Raw genomic sequence first — 14,247 nt, 5'->3', positions numbered from 1 at the left:
ATCTTCCCCAAGGCACAAAATCGGATGATAGCTCAAGTGGAAAACATTTTACTTTTCACATAATTTTCTGAAGTTGAAGATGAAAACCATCTAAATTACTATAAATTTCATTTTACAGATACTATATTTCGAAAGGTGCTATTGTGGATCAACTTGGAGGAGACCTGAACTCAACTCCATTGCACTGGGCCACAAGGTTAACATTGACTTTTATTCACCCTTTCCTTGGGCACTTGGTATGGTTATCATTTAGTTATTGCTGCCCAGTGTCACCTTCATTGGAAGCAGAGTTCCCAGCTGTCCTCAGAAAGCATGTAAGGGCTGAGTCATTTTTGGTTAGGAAATGTAATACTTTGGAAGTGTGTGTGTGTATGTTTACAGTTAAGCAGGTTAGTTCTTGGGACTTTTACGGTCATATTGGAATGGAACTAACTTAGTAATTATGATATTTAAGGAAGTGAAGATCGTTTTCATTAAGTTATCAAGGTTGTTGTTCCATTTAAGACTTTTAAGAACCACAAACTCCTCTGTCTTGTTTTAAAGCAACTTCATAAAATACATGATTTAACTTTCCATTGTTACCTTCCTCAGAAGTATTCTCTTTTCCAGAAGACTGTCTTTGAAATAACTTTAGGTCTAAATGTTTGTCTTTCTATTTTTTAGACAAGGCCATTTATCCATGGTTGTGCAACTAATGAAATATGGTGCAGATCCCTCATTAATTGATGGGGAAGGATGCAGCTGTATCCATTTGGCTGCTCAGTTTGGACATACCTCAATTGTTGCTTATCTTATAGCAAAAGGACAGGTAAAAAAAGTCTTACTGGTGTGTGTTTTAATCAAATATTCTTCATGGCTCAAATGCCTGATATTCTTAGCATTACATTTGTAAAACCTGGAAATGCTTAAGTACTATTTTTCTGGTGAATGAAGAAATGGATATAATTATTTTGATACTGAGTTTTTAGTGAACTTAAAAGCAAATATAGTCACAAATTAGCTAATTCTCCATTAATTTTTTTTTTTTTTTTTTTAGCTGAGGATCGAACCCAGGGCCTTGCGCTTGCTAGGCGAGCGCTCTGCCACTGAGCTAAATCCCCAAATGGTTTTTAATTTGTAAGTGTGATTGAAATAAATAGTGGAAAATAAGGGGAAAATTTATAATCTATTATTTTTTTCCCTTTAATATTTCCCTTAAATATTCTTAGGATTTCTGTTGCTGTGATAAAATACCAAGACTAAAAGCAACTTTGAGAGGAAAGGCTTTGTTTTACTTACACTTCACATCACAGTCCGTCATCAGAGGGCGTCAGGACAGGAGCTGATGCAGAGCCCATGGAGGGCACACTGCTTCCTGGCTACTCTTCGGGGTGTGCTCAGCCTTTCTTACAGCACCAGGACCACTAGGTGACCAGGTGTGGCACTGCCCATAGTGAGCTGGGCCCTCCCATGTCAGTTATTGATCAAGAAATGGCATCACAGGTTTGCCCACAGGCCAGTCTGATAGAACATTTGTTTTTAAATTGAGGTTCCCTCTGCTAAACTGACTGTAGTTTGTGTCATGTAGACATAAAACTAACCAGCACAATTGGCCCCTTGTCAGCTTGGCATAGAATCATCACAGTTCAACTGGAATCTTTCCTTTCTCATTTGTCCCTAAGACAGCATGTTAATATTATCACAATATAAAACATATTCCAACTTACAGAGTCCCAGTCTTTTAAAGAATTCATACTTTAAAATATCCAGTCTCTCTAAAATATCCAAGGTATCGTAACTGCAGGCTCCTGTAAAATCAAAAAACCAAGTTAAATACTTACTGACTCCAAGTAGGAAGAATCAAAATAGAGTCACAGCCCGAACAAAGTGAAATCAAGGCTAACTCAGTGTAAAGAGCCAAGTGTTGGACACCTGGGATCAACTCACAACCTTCTGGCTCCGTGAAAGGACTTCCACAGCCATCCATTTCTACGATGCTATAGTCTCTGCTGTAGCCGGGCTGTTGTACTTATTAGCTTCTTGTGGCCTCTTTTCAGGGACTCCAGTCCCACCACACAGTGCCAAGCCTCAGTTGTTCTCTGTGATCCCTTCATGCCTTCAAAACTAGTACCATGTGGCTGCTTGGTATCTTTGACTACTAAGTTCAGCTGCCAGCATAAGATCACTCCTCCATCCCTCTAGACCATATCTTCTGTGTGCTGACCTTGAGGAAATACTCCTAGGTTTACTGTCTGCATGATGCTGCTGGTCTCTTCTTCATCACCACTAATTTCTCAGCTCCGGTTCACCAACGTAAATCATTCTAGTAAAGCAAAGGTTTCATTTCTGTGGTGCTGGTCTCTTGTTAACCACAGCCAGCCAGCTCTCCAGCTCCAGCTGAGCAGAACCACAGAGTCCTAAAATATTGAATGTCCCTGCAGGTTATGTAAGGGACTCGCAGAACTTCCCTCTGAAACTTCACAAGCCTGACCTCCATCGCTTGTATTTCTTTGAACATCCTTATCTTCCAAGCTGTCACAGAACAGCCCACTGAGCTCTCAGCACTCCACAACTATCCTAGCTCAAAAGACAGTGACACCACAATCCTCCCCAATACACACGGTCAAGTCTATCACACAAGTACCCCAAGACCTGGTACCAATTTCTGTCTCAGCTAGGGTTCCTATTGCTGTGATACAACACCCAGACCAAAAGCAGCTTGGGGAGGAAAGGGTTTATTTTGCTTACACTTTCAGGCAGTAGTCCATCATTAAAGGGGAGTCGGGGCAGGAGACTGGAGGTGGGAGCCATTGAGGAACACTGCTGACTGGCTCACTGGGCCTGCTTTTTCACTAGGACCACCAGCCCAGGGTGGCACCACCCACAGTGAACTGAGCCCTCTCAAATCCGTCATATAGAAAATGCACCACAGGCAAGTCTGTGGACATTTTCTCAATTGAGGGTCCCCTTCTAAAATGACCCTAGCTTGTGTCATGATGACCTACAATTCACCAGAACAAACATTGGAACTTGTCATCTGAATTTATGTAAATGTCTGAAGCTAATTTTATTGACTTTCATTCTCTGTTTTAATAACCTCTTGAGGAGAATGATTTAGAATGAAACAAAACAAACCATGTTTCCTTTTTCTGCTGCATTAAATAATGAAGTTTCTGTCAGGAAACATGGGATTTAAGTTACTGGTCTTGATTTGTTTTTCTGAGTGTGCATCATAAAAATCACATTAATTTATAAAGCTATTCATCTTATGCTTTTATAATAAATAGATTTGTTTAAGAGAAGCACTACCTAGGTTTTCTTTTTCTTTTTTTTTTTTCTGGTTGTATTATAATCAGAATGTGTTGTGTATCTATTCCTTGTATTGATAAAATAGATAGAGGTCTGTTCTTAGCTGGGGTGCTGGGCCCCCTAGCCCCTCTGCCTTTCCTCATGCATTGTCCAAACTCTACAATACCCCTCTTCAACAGGGAAGTAGACTTCTTATGTGGTGCCTCAGAATTCCTGAAGAACACAGACAGGCTGTTGTGCTCACTTGAACCTGTCAGCTAAAGCTGGGACATTGTAGCTCATGCTCAGCGTGGGAAATGTCGGCACAGCACAAGAATGGAGTACTATAGGAACCATCTTGGAAACTGTCATAGACTAGCCTTAGTCTAGTTTCTTTATATTTACTTTTTCTTTCCCCTCTTAGCTGGGAAAGAAAAAATGGTAACATTTTCAAGTGTCGATTGTCTTTTTGTTAATGCAATTGGTCGGGAAGTGTGGCTCATTTCACTAGTCTTTTTAAAATCTGGAGAAGCGGTGGGCTATAAAAAGATCAAGGGAACGAAGCTGGGAGATGGTCGGCTCAGTCTTAAGAGCCCCAGCGGTGCGACCATGAGCAGCACTCCACTGGCGCTCAGCTAAAACTTGCTGGCTTGGTGGGGGTAATCCCACTGTTGCAGCAGGTGGATCTTGAGCTCTCTAGCTGGTCAGTCTAGCTGACCCTGTCTCAGAAAATCAAGCGGAGTTAGCTTTCAAGGGAGATACTTGATACCTGCCACTGGCCTCTATCTCCACCAGCATGTGTGGACAAGTGTGCTTGCACAGACATACATATCCAGCACGGAGAGAGACACACATGGGTGCGCACAAAATCAAGCGGTGTTGGGTGTGTTGGCACAGGCCTGTTGTCCTGCTGCTCAGGAGGCTGAGAGACAGGAGCACCACCACGAGTTTGAGCCCAGCGGCCGGCCGGGGCTGCATGGCTAACGCCAGGCCAGCCCGGACTTCAGGGCCAGACACTGGCACAAAATACAGCACCCTAACAGGAAAAATCCCCAAAGATCGCAGATCAGGACTTACTAGCACGGCAGGTTTATAGAAAAGGGAAAATGTGGTGACCTAAGTTCTTCAGTTAGGTTTTTTTCTGAGTAATTTTTCTACATAAAAAAGCAATGCATATTTAAAATATTTAGACACAATATTGTGTGACTTAACAGGTATAGTATTTATAGATGCCTAAAAGTTGTCAGGGAAATTACAGTATAAAACTGTGGTATATCTTTTACCTTCTGAACAATGAAGACTGCAGAGCAGTGTCACATGGCAGGTCTCATCTTGGGAAAGACTAGTAAAATTTGTCCTCTGTTCTAAATGAAGATTGTGGAATAATAGTGGTTGAGGACCACTTAGAATTCTAAACTAGCTAAGATCTTTAAATGTGAAACATTGAAAGGATAATTTGTAAGCCAGTTAGGCTAATTAGTGGCAGTACTTAGTTTTATTTTAAAGTTAGAAAGAAACTTTCATAAAGCATTCTTGATTGAGTAGTAATGTTTTAGATTGCATAATGTATAAATTAGATGTTTCCAATTAATTTTGGTTAGGATCTTAAAACTCTGCTGTCTGACTTTATTATCAGGATGTAGATATGATGGATCAGAATGGAATGACACCTTTAATGTGGGCAGCTTATAGAACACATAGGTATGTAATCATTATGGCCTGTCTAGATCACTTCGGTATAATACAGTGTGGAACAAGTGCTTAGAAAGACCAGCGGATGTCACACTCGGTGCTCTTTAAAGTTTCTGTAGCCATGACTGGTGCAGAACAGACCTTACTCTTGGCTGTTTGGGTGTCTTTACTTGGCCCAGTCATCTGCTTAATTCTGAAAATGGAAGAAAAGTTCATTTTTTTAAAGTAATTACCTTTTCATGCAATTGTATTGTAAAATTTTATGTATTCATTTTAAGTTGTTGTAAATCATTTTTGTATCAGTCCAAATTGAAATGAAGTATTTTTTATTTAAATGTGTAGGTGTTAAGAACATGGATTCTTAGATTAAGTCAGGATCAAGTATGCTGTATCTTGGCACCATATTACTTTATATAGGGTTGCACATACATGATAATTTATGTTAAAACATTATTTAATTAGTGATTGTAATGTTATTGAGGCTAGAATAGAGCGTTCCAAGATGGAATGAGAATGCAGCCACAATCAGTGTAGTCTCTGTAATGATTTCGATAATTGAAATTAGGGTTGTTGTTGTTGTTTGTTTGTTTTTTTCCTTTTCAGTGTGGATCCAACTAGATTGCTTTTAACATTCAATGTTTCAGTTAACCTTGGTGACAAGTATCACAAAAACACTGCTCTGCACTGGGCAGTTCTAGCAGGGAACACCACAGTCATTAGTCTCCTTCTGGAAGCTGGAGGGAACGTGGATGCCCAGAATATCAAGGTAAATATGAGCTGCTGTCGAAGGGAAAGGAAGACACTAATGGATGAGTCTCTCCATAAAACGCGTTGTTTGGCTGTTGACTTTTTTTTTTTTTTCTTTTAAAGACTGAACATTAGAAGAAATGTATTATTTAGTCCTTTGCTTCTACAAAAACTTGGTTTTCAAATCTCAGGTCATTTACTTTCATCTTATATTTAAATAGTTTTTAGTTTTGGGTGGCCTTTTTATTGGGGGATTATACTGGATTTTAGAAATTACATACTTTAACTTCTATAAGTGAACGACAGTAGCTTTCTGGTTTCTTAAGAATATTATTACGTGTAAATTTATAGTTAGCGAACACATTCCCTGTCAGCACAGTGACACAGCTGGTAAGATCACTTGTTTGTAAAAGGCCGGCACCCTGAGTTGAATGACTCCCAGACCCATGCAGGTAAAGATGTGGACGGGGAGAGCCAACTCCACAAGGCGAGCCTCTGACCTACCTGCGTGCCAAGGCACCAGCCTCCGTGTGTGCATCAGACCTTCACACATAATGACAACAGCAATAATATAAAAACACGTCATTTGTAATGAGTTCTAGTGATCCTGTGACTCGGCCATTTTAGTAACTTATTCCTTTAAAGAGCAAGACTTTAAAATTGGATAAAACCCTTTATGATGTTTATAGAGTATGGTGAGTTAACCCAAGAGAAGTATACAGAATTAATCTAAGAGCCAAGTACAATATAACATGTGTACTTTGAGTTTTTAAAATTTGTAGACATCATAATTGTCTGCAAACACAAGATTCTGCTGAGGGACTGGCAAGATGCCTCGGTGGGAAAAAGCACTGGCTGCCCCGCCTCGTGACCTGTTTCCCCTTCAGGACATGGTGGAGGGAGACAGCTTTCAAGTTACACTCCGACCTCCACATGTGTGCTGTGGCATGTGTTCCTGCACAGGCAGACACAGCATAAATGTCAAAAGTTGATTCTGTTGGTAATCTCAACTTTTTGGTTAATCCTTTGCATTCTTAAAGACTTACGGTCCACTGTGTCCTTTAGCAGAAATTGGAATGACCACAAAAATTGTCAGGAATCACTGTCTTTTGACAAATGTTTTAAAGGATTAGCTGTAATTTGTAGTATTTTATGAGCCATGTTTTATAAATGCCTAAAGGATATATGCTAATTAAATGTGAAGGGAGTTTAAGCTAATACTAACCTGAAATAGCCAATCAAAAAGTAGGTACCTCTTGCTGGATCAAGGCATCTCTTTATGTTATCGTGAAAATTCTTCCTTTATTGGGTCACTTTAAGAAGAGAAGGTTAGACTATTAAAAATGACTTGGGCTTTTTTTGTTTTTTAAACTTATTTCATAGTGTAGTGAATTTTTAGAACTGGTCTAATTATAAATTTTGAGTTTAGTTTAAATGTTATAAACTATAAATTTGATAAAATCATGTGTTTTATTTCTGTTTTTTAAACTTATAAGTCTTTTTCCTACCCAGGATGATCAGAATGGTCTACTAAACACATGGCAAAGGAAAGTTGGCATACCATAATGACTGACATGTGATGGGCATTTAACAAATATCGATTGGCTAAAGAATGAAAATTTGCATAGTCTTCAATTTTGCCTAAGCTGGTGTTTATGACAGCCAGTACACTGTTCTGCTACTTCAGAAATGATAGAGTAATATTTGCCATTGCAAAAATTAATTTTAAGGTGTTGCTCTCTCTGAAAATTCTTAACACCAGCTTCAGTAACCTATGCCTAGCCCAGACCAAAAGAAGAAGGAAGAAGATACCTAACTAAACCTGACCAGTGCTCCTTTAGGGCAGTTAACTGAGATTCTCTCATTTTTACCATTTGCGTTCCTTCATCTTTGACTTCCAGGTGCCCAAGTTTCATGTACTAGAAATACGTTTCAAGATATTGCCTGCATCACTGAAAAAAAATAGAACCAATTTTTTACAGCAAGTAACTAATTTCAATTTGCCTTTTTCTAATTTGCTGTATTAATATATACAGTTTGGTAATTTGGAGCCAGTGGTATTTTTACACAAAAGCTTAGGACAATTCAGTCATGCTCTTTAAGTATGTACAATGTGTTTGCAAATTTTAACATCTTTTAAAGTAAGTAGTGAAAAGTTGTGGACCCCACTAACCATTGCATCAACTTTTAATGTTGGTAAGATAGAGAAGTTCCTAATGAATTTCAGTAGAGAGGTAATGATAAGAGTAGAGGTATTTGAAAGTGTTCATGGGATTTTTAAATTTTTTTTAAAGTGTGCTCTAGGTTCAGGCATGTTACTTATATGGTACTGAGATTAATACCCTGTAGAGTCTACAGTGCCAAATGATTGAGCTTACTAATGTGCCTGTAGACATTTTATTTAAACCCATGCCTTTTAAAATCATTTTATTGTGTCTGACACAGATTCAGGGTTGACTGCTGGGTGAAAAGGAAAGAGTCCCCATGCCTGTATCAGAGCCTGAGTCCAGGACTTCATGCGTGCAGGGCAAGCGTTCTGCCCTCTCTGTTGGGTCTAGCCTCCTCTGTATTCTTGCAGTATACACCACTTCCAATAGAAACCGTTTTCATTCATTCAGTAAATATTGGTAGGTTGTCTCAGTGGTCAAGACAGACTAAGGTCTGTGTTGTCTTAGAACACACATCCATTCTGTTGAAGAAATGAAATCGAGAAGAAATGAATAATGAGATGCGATTGGATGGCAGGCTGAGAAGGGAACAGTGAGAGGAGAATTGCTCTGAGGTGTATTTTCTTTGGAGGTTATGATGGGGAGGAGTCAGTTGCAGAGATAAGTGGTTCACACATATTCCTTGTAAAGAAGTGCAGGCTCTAACTGCAAGGCCTAGGAGGGTCAGAGGCTGAGTTTTAGGGGTGCCAACTGAGGCTGGCTTACAAGTACAGTGAGCAAGAAGCGACTTGAGAGGCAGGTGCCAGAGCGTATAGACGCTAAGGTAAGATGCTTAATTGTTTGTCTAGTCCTAGGACCCAGGAGGGTTTGTATAGACTGTCATAGGATGTGGTTTTTTGTTTTGGTTGAAAAAGTCATTGAATCATTAGGACAATAGGAAGATTGGTAAATCAGTTACGCTGGTGGTTTTTGTTGTTGTTTTTGTAAGGACCGTGTTAGCTTAGCCAAGGAGTAGAGGTGCAGATAACTGAAAAGATTTGAGATAATATCTATTATATTTTAGAGTAAGAATGATACAGGAGATTATATTTGCGAGAGAAAGAAAGCATCCTCGGTGAGACAGCTTTTGTCTTAATTAACTGGTCTTTTGACACACGCTGAGGTGGTGAATGCTGAGGGACAGTACTAATTTGTGTTGAAGATGATAGGACTTCATTCTGTTTCGATAATACTTAGCATGAAGTGATGCCTTTTCACTGTGTACCATATAAAGCGAATTATTTAGGTAACTGCAAATTTTGAAAAGGAAAAATTAATTTTAAAAGCTCCAACATTATTATTTGTTCACAATTTTGACAACATTTATTTATTTGAGTTTTCATTTTAAATACTAGGAAAGATCATCTTACTAAAAATGAATTGTAGGGGCTGGAGAGATGCTCAGCAGTTAGGAGCACTTGTTACTCTTGCAGAGGACCCGGGTTCATTTTCCAGCACCCACATGGTGCTTCACAGCCATCTGGAACTCCAGTTTCAGGGGCTCTAACACCCTCTTCTGACTTTGGCAAGCACCTGTCATTCATGTAGTCTGTGTACACATGTGCAGACAAAACACTAATAGACATAGAATAAAATAAATACAGCTTTAAAATGTAAAATAAAAATGAATTGTAAGGGTAGGCTGTAGCTACAGACCTAGATTTGATTTTAAAAGCTATAAAAGTTATGTTCATCAGACAAGATAAAACAAACATTTTCTGTGCTATAACTATTTAGCTGTTGGGCCCTTTCCTAAAATAAATATTTTAAAAATCAGGTTAAGTTTCTTTTCAATCTGTCTAGGTTAACTAGAAATTGCTTCTGTAAATTACTTGTTTGAAAAAGGAATTAGATTCCTTTAATGTATAAAGCAAATTTCTTCCATCAAAATAAGACAACTTATTTTGAAGACTACTTTAATAATAGATAACTTTAAAATACTTTAAAGTTGATATTTGGAAGGATAAGAAGTAGCCAAATACCCTAGATTAGGTTCACAATGAATCTAGGATGAGATAGACCCACAAACCCCTTAGGCTTGTTTAAAGTACTTCTGTGACAGCATTGGGGGGGGGGGGGGGAAGATCATTGGCTTTCATCAGATAAGTGTCAGAAGAATTTTATAGCCACAGTCCTAGGTTATGGTTAAATATTAACCATAGGGTAAAAAAGTAATTTGCGTTCTAAGAATAAAAACAAATTTATGGCTTATGTCATAATTCTTTTTTACTACGGTGGTCTTGTTATACTGATAAATTTAGAAATTTTAATTTTGGAAGAACAATTGATCTGAGTGCTCCCCCAGTGTTTCCAGTCTTTTTATCTAAACCCGTCAAAGGATATATGTAGACAGAAGGAGCCCTGTAGTTTCTTGGAAGGAGGTGAGATCGTTGGAGAATGCAGTTGTTCATTAGCTCTTGAATACCTGGACTTCAGCCGTCTCTAACTAGTGTTTTGACAGTGAGATTGTCCCACTAAGGCATAACTTGAAGTGATCTTCCACCTTAGCCATGGTTAGTTGACCAAAACCCTGAAGAATCTGTCTACTACCAGTGACATAGTCTATAAATACTCCATGTGGATTCTTGTGATGTTCCTTTGCTAGTAGTATTTACTGCTTTGGCCGCAACATGGAGTGACCAATGTCGACTTGACTCTGAACCCTGGTTTTAGCACAACTCTTGAATTGTTTGTCTGTTTACCAGCCGACTGAAAGAACTGTACGCACATGGTCAGATGACTAGAGGAGTCGAAGGTTTTAAAGCTCCCTCAATCTTTCTGTCTAGGCAATCCTTAGGTGTCACATGACCCTCTAGTGGAAGGGTGCTCAGCTGGACCGAGGCAACTGCAGGATAATCTGGGAGTGGTGGTTACCCAAGGGATTGCTATTACTCAGGTAATCTTTATAGTTCGGATTCATTAGCCGCTTCTGAAAACTCAGGGGATGGAATTCTGGAATAAGCAAGGACTATCTAAAAGAAATATCCCTAGATTAGCCCATTCCTTATTAAATACCATTGGTTTTGTTTTAAAAATCTGCCTGGGCTTTTGAAAAAATTTATTATTGTTTGATTATATTTCTTTGTTGTTGTATGGTAGTGTTATGCTTAATTTTTTTAAAAAAACTGTTCCATACTTGATAAGTGCCTTAGGATTCCCTGTTTCTTTTTTAATCCAGCATTTTGAAGTAAGATTTCAATTGTTTTTTTTTTAAATAATTTGAATATCATTCTTCAAATTTTGGCAAACAGTTTTAATTTGTCTTTTGTTTAAAGCATCAGACAGAGGGCGTGAAATAGATTGGAAATGTAGGTGTCTAGTTTACAAAGCTATAGAAAATGTAACTGAGTAAGAGCCAAAGGGAACATCTAGGACTAAGCTTGTACTTGTTGTCTCTTGACTTGTTCCTGTATTCCTGGCATTCCTGTCTTAGGATTAAAGGACCTCGTAGCTTCTAACTGCAATGAAAGAATTTTCAGTCGCTCTCTCTCGTGTTCTCTTTGGGAACTTCTCTCTGGGTGGATGAGTTTCTGGTAGGCTGAATGCCAGCACAGTGGTTGAAGTGGAGGTTGACTTTTCCTTCCTTCCCTAATCTCTTCTTAAGGCTCCCACCATCCCTGAAGTAAGCGGACATCTGACACCTCGGTAGAGTGTTAGGATGCTTTACAGCACTCATGTATGTTAGTGAAGCCTGTAAGGAATGTGCCGTAACTGATAAGCTTAAGGATAGCCTCTGATCCAGCAGGTACTAAAATACCTACTTTGTGATTTGCTCTCTAATTTGTCAAAATGCAAGCAAAAATAGACTCTATAGTGTAAGATGAAAAAAAAAATGTATTTCCAGTTGTATTTTAAATGGGAAATGATAACAGGTACGTAATGATTTGGCTTTTTAAATTGATTCACCTGATGTCAGAAACGACTGTCAATGAATTTATGTAGTCAATTTATTTTTATGGAATTTCTTTAAAAGTTATTAATGACAATACTAGTTTTATTTTTAATGTGAATATCTTCTGTTTACATTACCAGGGTGAGTCAGCACTTGATTTGGCAAAGCAAAGGAAAAACGTGTGGATGATCAACCATTTGCAAGAAGCAAGGCAAGCGAAAGGGTACGACAGCCCATCTTTCCTTAGAAAGCTGAAGGCCGATAAGGTAACTTGTGGCTGAAAAGCTTTCAGTCTTCAATCTGTGCTGTACTTGGTGTAAATATTCACACACCTTAAGTTTTACATTCTCCACTGCAATTTTTAAAGTATTATTTCAGCCAGAATAAAATGGGGTATATAGCACAGTTTCTTGTCTCTGCTGTATGATACTTAAGGAGGATGGGTACATATAAACGGGTTTCAATTGAACTGGTCTCGTAGATGAAAGCATTCCATGCATGTGTGCGTTTGTTGATGCGATCATGAGCTATGAACCGTCTTAGTCCCACTGTGAATCTTTTTAAACCGAGCACTGTAGCTCTAGTTCATTGAGCTTTTTATTCTCTGTGATGCAGTATAACGTTAAGACAGAAAGCTTCCATTTTGGGCTGTTTCATAGAAAGTCTATTTTCTTCCATAAACCTTCGGTTTTAAAATTTATGGCTGTTGACTTAACTGTCTACTTATAATGCGACTTTAAAACTTACAAACATTCTTCTAAACACAGTGTCTATGTTCCTAAGAAAACATTATTTCCACTAAAAAGGAAGATATTAGTTAATCAGCATTTAAAAAAATCTGCTTCAGTAATTAAATAATAACTAAATATTTAAGCTTGATAGCAATCACGAGTGATATTAGTTGTTATTTGTTATTAATTTTTTATGGAAAAGTTGAGTACTTTAGCCTTACTAGTGGCAGTACTAACATACACAGGGGTTAACACTAACCCCCGTCTGCCAGTGTGACGAGACAGAAGTTGTGGGTGAAGTGTGGCACACTGGAGAGCAGCAGTTCCCTTACTGAGTGGAGAGTCCCTGGTCCATGGCATTGATGCCAGAATAGCTGGGCGTGTGGTTTGTTAACTCACACTGCTGTTCCGAAACTTCACAAATGAGGATGATAAACTGTTCCTGTAGCCATGTTAATGCTTTCAGGCATTTATTAGCTATATATGGAGACTGACTGATTTTGATTTCATTCTGTCCACCATACTTTAAAACAACTTGTTCCACACAGTATACTAATTAGTCTAGTGCTAAGAATACCTTGACTTACTTTATAAAGTGCCATAATTGTTGATTTTGCTGAATGTAAATATTCCAAACTTTTATTTTTCTGTAGGGTCAGGTGCAAATTTTTTAAATTTAAAGATGATGATATATTAATACATAAACTTACTTACTAATATATTTGAAGTTATATATAAATTAATATATATATTTTCCCATGTGAGCTTAAGTTTTCATGTCTCTGAGATAAAGCCATTCTGCACTCTTTGGATCACAAACTATTTTCTATAGAATTATATTATTTCACAATCTCACCAGAAACATTTGAGCAGTCCAGTCTTTCTGCATCTTCAGACATATCTTTAGACTTTTTCTCATCTCTCTCTGTGTACATATGTACTTGAGACAGCATTTTGCCATGTAGCCCACATGGCCTGGAAGTCTTGATCCTCCTGCCTCAGCCTCCCAAGTGCTAGATTACATAGACCTTTAATCCCAGAACTTTGGAGGCAGAGGCAGGCAGATCTCTGTGAGTTCAAAGTAAGTCTGATCTTCCTAACAACTTGCAGGCTATCCAGGGATAGCCAGTAAGACTGTGTCTCAAAGCTACTGAAGGAAAAACAAGAAATGAAATTTCTCAGCTGAAGTCACTGTAACACACACTGTTAGAACTGCAGGACACTCTGAAGCTCTTGTGTGTCTATGTATGAGGACAGTGTGCAGGTGCACGGGTGAGCATGTACATGTGGAAACCTGAGGCTGACATTAGGTCTCTTCCCCTACTGCTTTTTACCTGATAGACTCAGTCAAAAAGCCTCTTGGCTGGTCTGCTGTTCTGACCAGCCAGCTTGCTCCATGGATCTCCCGTCTTTGGTGCACTGGGATCATGGGGCTGTGGATGTGACCCACCCGCCCAGCTTGCGCGTGGATTCTTGGGATCTAACCTCCAGCCCTCATGCTTGGGAGACAAGTCCTCTACTTGCTGCGCCATCCCTCCAGTCCCTGAAGCTTTTTCTCTCACTTTTCATTTATTTTCATTTTTAATTGTTTGTTGAGGAGGAAGCCAATGATTGCAGGTGCCTCTAGAGAGAGGCCAGAGGGCCTGGAATCACAGGGTGCTGTGAGCTGCCCTATGTGGTTGTGAGGATTGAACTCAGGTAACCTTCAAGA

General features: G+C 38.8%; 1 protein-coding gene across 4 annotated transcripts in view; it reads left to right on the top strand.

Annotated features, from left to right (window-relative positions):
- Window positions 1–14,247, top strand: part of Zdhhc17 (zinc finger DHHC-type palmitoyltransferase 17) — a 68,531-nt gene that overhangs the window by 32,234 nt on the left and 22,050 nt on the right. For 2 of the 4 annotated variants that reach the window (XM_036169659.1, XM_036169658.1), the window contains 5 exons: window positions 119–196; window positions 664–808; window positions 4,904–4,968; window positions 5,563–5,725; window positions 11,946–12,071. In XM_036169659.1, the coding sequence (XP_036025552.1) occupies window positions 119–196; window positions 664–808; window positions 4,904–4,968; window positions 5,563–5,725; window positions 11,946–12,071 (577 nt within the window). Of the gene's footprint in view, window positions 1–118; window positions 197–663; window positions 809–4,903; window positions 4,969–5,562; window positions 5,726–10,734; window positions 10,810–11,945; window positions 12,072–14,247 lie in introns of those variants that run through there. The other 2 variants (XM_036169660.1, XM_036169661.1) reach the window with 2 other exon arrangements.

This window comes from Onychomys torridus, chromosome 20, assembly GCF_903995425.1.
Source record: "Onychomys torridus chromosome 20, mOncTor1.1, whole genome shotgun sequence".
Classification (NCBI taxonomy): domain Eukaryota; kingdom Metazoa; phylum Chordata; class Mammalia; order Rodentia; family Cricetidae; genus Onychomys; species Onychomys torridus.
Note: the sequence above shows the minus strand (reverse complement) of the source record. Positions and strands in the feature narration are given on the sequence as shown.